Raw genomic sequence first — 9836 nt, forward strand, 5'->3', positions numbered from 1 at the left:
AGCCGAATTAGTCTCTTTTTCTCACTGTTTCTTTCTGGCACATTCTCTTTCAATCTTTATTATTGCTATTACTACTATCACTATTTTAACTAAAACAATCACATATACTTGAAACAGGTGCAAGCAACACAAAAATCCCATTTTCTAGAGATAAACACCATCCACAGTTGGTTGTGTTTCCTTAAGACTATTCTCCCGCAACCCCTAAATCTACACAAGTGTTTTTAAAAAATAAAAATGGGATTATTCTTAACATTTTCTTCTGCAGCTTTTTTTTTACCCTTGAAAGTACACTTGGCCCTCTTGTAAGGAAGATGGGTGATCCTATTCCAAGCCGGGTTTAAATCGCTCCTGACCAGCCAGTCCACCAGTGGGTCAGCATTTGTTAAAGAGAAACTATCTGTGTGCCTTGGTGTTTCCATCAGAGCACCTTTATTGACAAGCGTCAAGTTAGGACAGGGCCCTGGGTGGAGCCTTGAGCACCTGCTGCAAATATCTTTGCACTCAAACATTTCATTTTACAAGTTCATTTTATTTTATGCATTCTGTTTACCTGGTATATACTTCAGCGTATAAATGGCTCAGTGTGAGAGCTTGATGCATTAATATAAGGTGTGCTCAGCTCCATAGCTAGTATGTTGAGGAATATCAGTGTTCTGGGTGGGCAGATGTAGAATGAGCTTGAGCAGCGGGAGGGACCATCTTGTTTTGGGTGATGGGATCCCTTGGGTCCCCTTTCTGAACACTTTATCCCTGTAGAGCAATCACTCAACCAATCGGCATCACTTACAATGCTAATGTCTCAGATCCATTGACCAAATTGTCATTTTCATGGAAATAAGTCTGCGAATTCCAGTAGGTCTGCTTCATTTTTGAGCATATAGGATGACAAAATGGTCATAATATATGGATGATAGTAAAAATATCTAACATTCCTAGAGGCTAACTATGTGCCGGACACCCTTCTTTTATCCTGTTTTACCTCTGAGATTCAGACAGATTAAATAACTTGCCCATAGTCATACAACTAGTAAATTTTGGAGCCAGTGTGTGTGCATGCGTGTGCAAATGTGTGAGCATGCATGTGTGTAATGGGATGTGGTTCAGGGAAGAAAGCACTTCCTTTTCCCAGCAGAATTATACCACAGATAAGACCCAGGGTAACAGAGAAGACTGTTGAGCATCACACATTTGGATTGCCTACCTGGTGTGAGTTACACGTGGATGTTTATGCAAATACCAGACTGGTTGTAACCAGGCTGAGGGGCTTGGAGTCAGAGGATTGTCTTTCTTTGGAGGGCCTTGAATTCCTGTCAATGTTAGTGCCTGTCTGGAAAGAGCTACCTGCTGCTATGGCTTGGTTTCTTTTTGGCCAACATGGATGGTGGTGAGATTCAAAGGCTGGTTGCAAAGTTGGTTTCATAAGAGGCAGTGATAACCTTGGGGGATAGGCTACATCTGACCCTGGGGTTACTGCGGGATGAAGTTTACCCAGATGAGAAAGAGGATGGAAGAGGAGTCCCAGAGCCAAGTCAGGTGACTTAAAGAACATGATTCATTCAGGATAAAAGTGGTTCAAGGGACAGCAGGACTGTTTAGAGAAAGGGGAATTCTGCTGCAGTCCGAGGACAACTGTGGGTCTGTTAAGTAGAAATTCTGAAGAAGCTCAGTTTCAGGGAGGTAGAGGTGCCTGGTAGCCAGAGGGTGCCTTGGAGGGAGGCGATGGTGTATATGGAAGTGCTAACATGGGTTTCAAGGTTGGCATCTCTTCTTTGAAAATTAATAGGGGCTTTCCAGACTGGTTTCCAAGTGCATTGTTGGGTGTGGGGTTCCTTCATAGATGGGCAGGGTGGACTTGAAAGCTCTTTTATAATCCTGTCCAGCCCTGGGCTGCAGGGTAGTTTTGCTCAGAGGCCACCTTGTAGACCAGTGCAGATCTATGACCTTGTAAATGAGGCTGGGACAGGGCTGGGGAGGGTTAGTTTGCCAGGATTGCCATAAAAAGTACCACAGAGCCAGTGGCTTAAACAATGCATTGTCTCACTATGATATTCATAAATCATCAAGTTGTAGCTTCTCTCACTGAATGGTATAATTTTAAAAAAAGAAATAGTGCAATTCTAGGCTTTTTTTTTTTTTTTTTGACAGAGTCTCACTCTGTTGCCCTGGATAGAGTGCCGTGATATCAGAGCTCACAGCAACCTCAAACTTTTGGGCTCAAAGGCCAGGCACAGTGGCTCACGCCTGTAATCTTAGCACTCTGGGAGGCTGAGGTGGGTGGATTGCCTGAGCTCAGGAGTTCACGATCAGCCTGAGCAAGAGTGAGACTCCATCTTTAAAAAATACCCAGGCTTTGTGGTAGGCACCTGTAGTCCCAGCTACTCAGGAGGCTAAGGCAAGAGGATCACTTGAGCCCAAGAGTTTGAGGTTGCTGTGAACTATGATACCATGGCACTCTACCCAGGGTGACAAAAGTGAGACCCCATCTCAAAAAGAAAGAAAAAGAAAAAACTCTTGGGCTCAGGTGATCCTCTTGCCTGAGCCTCTTGAGTAGCTGGGACTACAGGTGCCTGCCATCATGCCTGGCTAGTTTTTCTATTTTTAATAGAGATGGGGGTCTTGTTCTTGCTGAGGCTAGTCTTGAGCACATGAGCTCAAGTAATCCGTCATCCTCAACCTCCCAGAGTTCTAGGATTACAGGATTCCACTGTAATGATTTTTAAAAATCAGCTAGGAGTCTTTATTCCAATATTTCTGTGAGCTTTGTTGGCAGCCTTTAATCTCAGAGATTAGTGGCAAATATTCATGGTGGCATAGCTGATTAAGGAGTGAGATACTTGATTAACTCATAATCATTGTGTTCTTAGTCTCCTATGCTTTTTCAGCTAGCTGTCTTACCTTACCTGAGTCTCCATTTAGCAAAACACAGGCAGCTTTGATTTTGCTTTTAAATTGTTGTAAAGTACTAATAACTTAAAATTTACCATTCTAATCATTTTTAATATATAGGTCAGTGGCATTAAGGGCATTCACATAGTTGTACAATCGGCACTACCATCCCTCTCTAGAACTTTCTCCCTCTTCTGAAACTGAAATTCTATGTCCAAAAAACACTAACTTCCCATCCTTGTCTCTTTACCCCTGGCAACCACCATTCTACTTTCTGCCCCTAGTTTACTCCAGGTACCTCGTCTAAGTGGAATTGTACAGTATTTATCTTCTTATGACTGGCTTATTTCACTTAGCACAATGTCCTCAAGGTTCATCCATGGGTTAGAATTTCCTTCCTTTTTAAGGCTGAATCGTATTCCATTGACTGTGTAAGTCACATTTTGTTCCTTCATCTGTTGGTGGACATTTGGGTTGCTTTCACCTTTTAGTTATTGTGAATAATGCTGCCATGAACTTGGGTGTTCTTTTAAAAAGAAAACCTTGTGTTAAACACGTACATGTCTATTGTAGTAAAATTAAAATATAGTCAAGGAAAGAGTACTCTCCCACCCCAATCATCTGAAACCTTTCCACTTTGGAGAGAAAGTGACCCCTTTGGAAGCAGGCAAAGCAGGCTGTGAAAAGCCCGAGGTCACCTGGGTCACCCTGAACCCTTTGGAAGTGGGCAAAGCAGGCTGTGAAAAGCCCGAGGTCACCTGGTTCTTCCTGCTCCACCGCTGGCTTCTGACTGGCCTCTCCTCTCTGTCTCTTCCAGGCAAATGTCTGCAGATTGCGGCTGACCGTACCTCCAGAGAGTCCAGTTCCTGAGCAAAGTGAAAAGAAGATTGAGAGAAAAGAGCAGGTGAGGCATCTCTGGCAAGGCTTGGGGAGGCCCCAGTCTTTGTGCTCTTAACCAGCTCCGCCTCCTGTCCCCTAACCCGGCTGTTCACACAGGCTCCCATCAGCAGCTCTGATGAGAAGGCCCGCTTGGCTTTGGGGCCTTGTCTCCCATCTTCCCACCAGACAGCCTGCTCTCCTAGCCGGCTCTGCCAGCGTCGTGCCCTGCTCTTGTTTCTTGGTGAACACTGTGGCTCTGTGTTGATTCAAAGCTGTGGGGATGCTGGCCTTAGTGACAGGTGCTGTGGTGGGGAACGTGGGTTTTCCTGAAACAGCCCAGTCCACAAAGGGCCCATTGTGAGCTGCTGGTGGGGCCAGTGTCTTTCTCAGCAGCTTAGAGCAGCAGCCGGGGCCCAGCTCACACGGGGCATAGGACGGGCCAGCAGACAACTGTGGCATGGGGAAAGGGCACTTTCTTGGCTGGGGGAGGAGGTGTTCAGCAAATATTTTTGTGCTAGCTTGTGTGCTAGTGCTGGGGCCATGAAGATAAGTATGTCCTTGCCTTGAAGAAACACGTAGTTTTCCAGGTGAAACAGGTTTACGTATTTATTCACTGTATAAATGAACAGTAATAATGCAATGTTTCAAGTGTTAGGGGTCCAGCGATGTAAGAAGGGGACACAGAGAAGGGAATAACTACTTGGGAGTTCACTTTGGGGCAGAGGGTTAAAGTGTAAAGAGGAAGTCCTGTTACCTCTAGGCCTCAGGTCCTGGCCAAGCCATTTTACTCAGTCACAAGCAATTATTGGGCACCTACTATATTCCAGGCACCGTTCAAGGCAAAAGGAGTAGAGCAGTAAACAAAGCAACAAATAAAAAAATAAAATAAATCTGTCAACCATGCAACTTACATTCTAGTGGAACAAGAGTGAAGAATCAGCAAAATGATTAAGCACATTTTATAGGGGTTAGGTGGTAGTAAATGCTGATGGAGACAAATAAGAGAAAAGCATAGGAGTGGCAGGGAGTCAGTGTATTTTTTCTTATGCTTATATTTTACATGGATATACAATAAAATAAAAGAATATAATATAGTATAATTTTCATAAATAAAATCATGAAGTAGTGGCTTCTTGAAATGTAAGCCTTGCTTTAGCGTTAACCAATAATGTGGTCAGTTATACAAAAAAGGAAGCTTTTCATTGACTGCTAAGAGTTTAATGATGTCCCTGAGTTTCCAGCAGGTCTCTGTGTCCCCTCCCCTTCTCCTCTAGCCGTCCTCTCCCTACTTCCTGCCCAGGATGGAGAGTTGCCTGTGCTAATGCCAACGATGAATGACAGGGAAAGGAAGTTGGGAGGAAGGAAAGCAATACTGTGAGAGAAAGGAGAGAGAAGGAAAAGTTGCTGATCTGCCTGAAAAGAGAGGATGCGTGGGACCCTCCCACTAAAAGGGTCCAGAGAAGCAGCTGCTTCCGGTTGAGCGTGGACAGGATGAGTTGGGTCTGGGACCCCTGGTGCTGGATGCCTGGGGTCATAGCAAAGGGACCTGGCAGTCAGTTTGAAAGGGCGCTCACTGGCCAAAATTAGAGCAACTTGAGCATGGAAAAGAATGACAGTCGTGGGTTATGACGCATAGAATTATTTTTACAAAATCCATATAGTAATAATCAGAAAGGGGAGGGGTTAAAAAAGGGAAGGTTCTTCTTCATAGAGTGTGAGCCAATACATTTAGAAAATCTCTATTTTGCAAGCCCCTGGTAGATTAGAAAATAGATAGAAAAACTAGTAGGTCAAAGATTATTGCAGAATAGATGGAAGAAGTAGTTGGTGAAAGGGTATTATAGAACAGGATATTCATGTGATCTCAGGGTATTACCTCAGCAGATTACTTACTGATTCTGGAGGGACAGGAACCTTCACAGTGAGGTAGGCTGGTGGTCAACATTTCAACCACGTGATCCACGCTAGTGTAACCAGTAGTGGGGCAGCTGATGTTACGGGACCTGCAGCGGTGTGATTAAGAAGTACACGGTATTACCTATGTTATATTCATGCCACACTTGTTTAACTGAATCTAATAATAAGGAAACAGAAAAACCTCAAATGCAGGACAGTCTGTGGGATAACTCCTTAATAAAGTCAATGTTATTAAAAAAAAAAAAAAAAAAGAGGGCAGTGCTTGTGGCTCAAAGGAGTAGGGCACTGGCCCTGTATGCCGGAGGTGGTAGGTTCAAGCCCAGCCCCGGCCAAAAACTGCAAAGAAAAAGATGAGACTCTGTTGTAGGTTAGAGAGACTAAAGAGACTTAACATTAAATGTAATGCGTGAACCCTGATTAAATATTAGTCTCCCCAAATCTTTGAAAGACATATTGGGATAATTATATACTTTCGAATATGAACCATATATTAAATATTAATTTTCTTGTGGCAGTGGTACTATGGTATGTACTTGAACTGTTCTTTCAGATTCTCTATAGCTTCAAACATTCTCCAAAGAAAAAGGCTGGGGGTGAAGCTCGTAGCCAAGCAGAGAAGGCCATTAATGCTCTGACTTCAGCTGCTGGGTCCTTGTTGAGGAGCGGGACTGAGGGGGCCTCTGTTGCTGTGGGGATTTCTCCTTCTGCCCTCACTGCTCCCTTCCCCTTCCCCTTTTAAAGCTGATGATGGTCAGTGAAGCAGACCTGGGCTGTGTCCATGGTGATGCACCTGCTTAGAATACTTTCTGAAGAAGGGCCCAAGCTGGAGTGAGGGGCAGGACGTGGGTGCTGGCTGTGCCCTTCCAGATGCGTAGTAGGAAGTTGCAGAACTCAGTGTGTTGGGGTCAGACCCAAGCTTTGTGCCTGGGAAGATGATGTTTGGGAAGGGTTTTGAGTGCCCTGGAGGACCTGTTGCTGCTGAAGAATCAAGTATTCCCACAGAAGGAGGCTCATGTGTTCAGCTGTGTCAAGTGGCGTCGTTAACCAAGTTGTGTGTCGATTTGCCTCTTTATCTTGAGCAGTGCATTTAGAACTTGTTAAAGCAAAAGGAACTCTCTTTTTGGGGGGGATCAAAATGTTATACTGAACCCTCACAGGTAAAGTAGTCATAAGTGGCACTGGTGGGGACCCAGGTCCTCCCAGCCTTCCTTTACCCCTCGCCCCCCAGGCACCCTCCCGTGGGTGCCTGAGAACACCAAGGCTCTGAAAAGCACCTGGGGCAGCGTGTGTACCAGGATGCTGCATCTACGGGGTGGACCAGGTGCAGTCCCAGTGCCAGTCTGCGACACATTGGTGACTCACTGCTGAAGAACTGGGGTAGAGAGGAGGAGGGTGCGGCAGGTGGTTCCCTGGGAACGAAGTCCTTGGGTGGTGGCACCCCTTGAAGGCCTTGATGGCAACAGGGTGATTTTTGTCACCGTGTCCTGGCCGAGTTCCTGGCGTGAGTCACTGGGAGCCAGATGCTTGCAACCAGCAAGGACGCCCTGAGGGGGCTGCTTCCCCTAATGTGGTTTCAATGTGGCTGCCCCTCCCTGGGGCCCGCAGAATTTCAAGGTGCCAAAAACTCTGATTACCCTTCCTGGTTCCTTTGGGGGTGTGGGGTGTCTGTGGTGTACAAAGGCCCAGGGCTTGGAGCTGGCTCAGATGGAGGAGTTGGAAAATGTAAATAGTCTGAATGACTTCTGCTGAAGGGGGACATCTTGGATGATTTCCGGGGCCCTGTTAGAGCCACAGCTGGCAGAGGGCAGGCTGAGCCTCATTCTTTGACACTATCAAAGATGCTTATATATCTTGAAATATGGGGATCCCATGGTGCAGCCCACCAAGCTTCTTCCACTTGGGCCATTCTGTCCATTGTTCTCAAATCATGGGAGAGGGAGGTGACTCACAGTGGAGCTGTGTTGCAGATGGCACGTTTTGCCCAGCTCCACAAATAGATGTTTGGACACTCCTGGAAGCAAATTCAACATATTTGGCATCTTTTTATGGGGTAGTGGATTCTTCAGGTGTACTTGGGAAGCTTCCTCCCACTATGGCAGGTGTCTGATCGGCCTGTTCCTTCTAGTCATTCTCTTCAGAGGACATCAACTGCCCTGAAATTGCTTCCCACAGGCCGTAGGTGAGCTCCAAACACTCAGCTTCCTCTTTAGAGTAGGCATAATAATGCCTGGTTGCAAAGAGTAAGTGAGTTCATAGATGCAAAGTCAGTATCTGGCTTAAGATATGGATTAGAGAAGTAATGACCAAATGCCAATCTTTGTTCTTTAAATGGCAAACCCAGTGGCCCTTGGTCTTCGCTTTTCTTCCTTTATCTCTCTGGGAGTCGTTCCCCTTCCTAAAGCTTCCCATCCTGCCTTTTCTTCTCAGACTGGGCCTTCTATGTCCTTTCTGATGTCATTCTGTTCTTCTGCTCCACCCATATATACCCAACCCTTGCCTCCTGTCTACACAGTCCTGACCTCAGAGACCTCATCTTTGTAGCTTGGAGCTGGCCCACATGTCATCTCTGCTCTCCTGAGCCCTGTCTTGCTGTGGCCATGCTGGTTTTCAGTGTTCTGTACATGGTGCTATTTTTATATACCAAAATACCAATATTTTGATATTTATTTTGTTATAACAAAACACAGTTATTTTACTTAGAAGAAGAGATATCATCATCTTCTTCTGCCCTTTGTCTTCATTTGCCATTTCCTCTCAAAGAGGGTCAAGGCCCAGGACTGTATCTCAGGTGGGTTGTTTGAGGTTCTGGTGAAAAGAAATTATCTTAGAGAAGGAAAGATCAGGCTGTAGGAGATAAGGGATTCAGCTCTGGAGGAAATAAAGGGAAAGAGGCAGAGGTAATCTGCCCTGGGAAGGGGGTAGAGTTGGGGAGACTGGGTGCTGGCACCTGCCTCTCCTGTTCCCTCCTCCCCAGATCCCTACCCCCTACAATGACTCCAGCAGGTCCCCTGGAAGTGGATGGGACCCAGATTGGCTCTGAGAGAAATGCAGATGACAAACCTAAGACAAGACACTTGGTCCAGAAAGGGAATATAAACTTGGGGAGTTTCCTCACTAGAAGAGGGATAGAGGCTGGGCCATGGCTCACGTCTATAACCCTAGCACTTTGGGAAGATGATGTGGGAGCATTATTTGAGCTCAGGAGTTCCAGACCAGCCTGAACAATAGTGAGACCCCATCTCTACAGAAAATACAAAAAGTAGCTGGGCATTGTGGCTCATGCCTCTAGTCCCAGATAGTCTGGAAGCTGAGGCAGGAGGATCACATGAGCCCAGGAATTTGAGGTTGCTGTGAGCTGTGATGATAATGTCACTGCACTCTAGCCTGGGTGACAGAGAGCGAGACACCCAGTGTCAAAACAGAACAAAATAAAACTAAACCCAGCCAAACGAACAAATAAACAAAAAAAACAGAAGAGGGAAATAGAACATTTCTGAATGAGTGTGCCTATGGTCCATTCCGAATTTTAATGCAGCGGGGACTTTTTGGTATCTGTTCATGTAAATGACCCAGCCTCACTTCTCTGTGTGTATGTGAATGCCTCTGTACACATTATATTCAGATTTCACAGAAATACATATCTATACGTACATGGAGTGCTCAGCAGTGGATGGCTAGGTGCCAAGGGCAATCTGGATGTCTGGAGCTCAAGGGAGGGGTAGTCACAGCCTCCTGGGGCAGTCAGGGAAGCTGTCAGAGGGATGATGGGCCTATAGCTGAGCCTGGAAGGACAGAATAGACTTGGATAAAGCAGGGAAGAGACTCCAAGCATGGGCTAGGGCCTCAGCTACAGGACGTCCAGACTGAAGCTGTCTTTTTACTGTCTTCTCAGGCCCTAGCTCCCTGCCTTGTACATTGTAGGTGCTTAAGGAATGTTTGTTGATTAGTTTTATGCCTGTTTCCTAGGACTGACACTCCCCTGTGCATATCTGTCTCTGTGTCTACTGTTGCATAGTAGAATTAAAATTAGTAGTAGGTACTTTTGAAATTAAATAACTATTGTTTTCTTTTCTTTCAAGACAGAGTCTTACTATGTTGCCCTCGGTAGAGTGCTATGGCATCACAGCTCACAGCAACCTCAAACTCTTGGG

The 9836-nt window shown here is 45.7% G+C and overlaps 1 protein-coding gene across 1 annotated transcript in view; it reads left to right on the top strand.

The window, feature by feature from the left end:
• MYZAP (myocardial zonula adherens protein) overlaps positions 1-9836 on the top strand; it is a 96846-nt gene that overhangs the window by 8692 nt on the left and 78318 nt on the right. Inside the window, exon 2 of the mRNA XM_012801794.2 lies at positions 3707-3793. Coding sequence (XP_012657248.1) covers positions 3707-3793 — 87 coding nt within the window. The remainder of the gene's footprint in view (positions 1-3706; positions 3794-9836) is intronic.

Source organism: Otolemur garnettii, unplaced genomic scaffold (assembly GCF_000181295.1).
Source record: "Otolemur garnettii isolate 467f Iridium unplaced genomic scaffold, OtoGar3 scaffold00011, whole genome shotgun sequence".
Classification (NCBI taxonomy): Eukaryota; Metazoa; Chordata; class Mammalia; order Primates; family Galagidae; genus Otolemur; species Otolemur garnettii.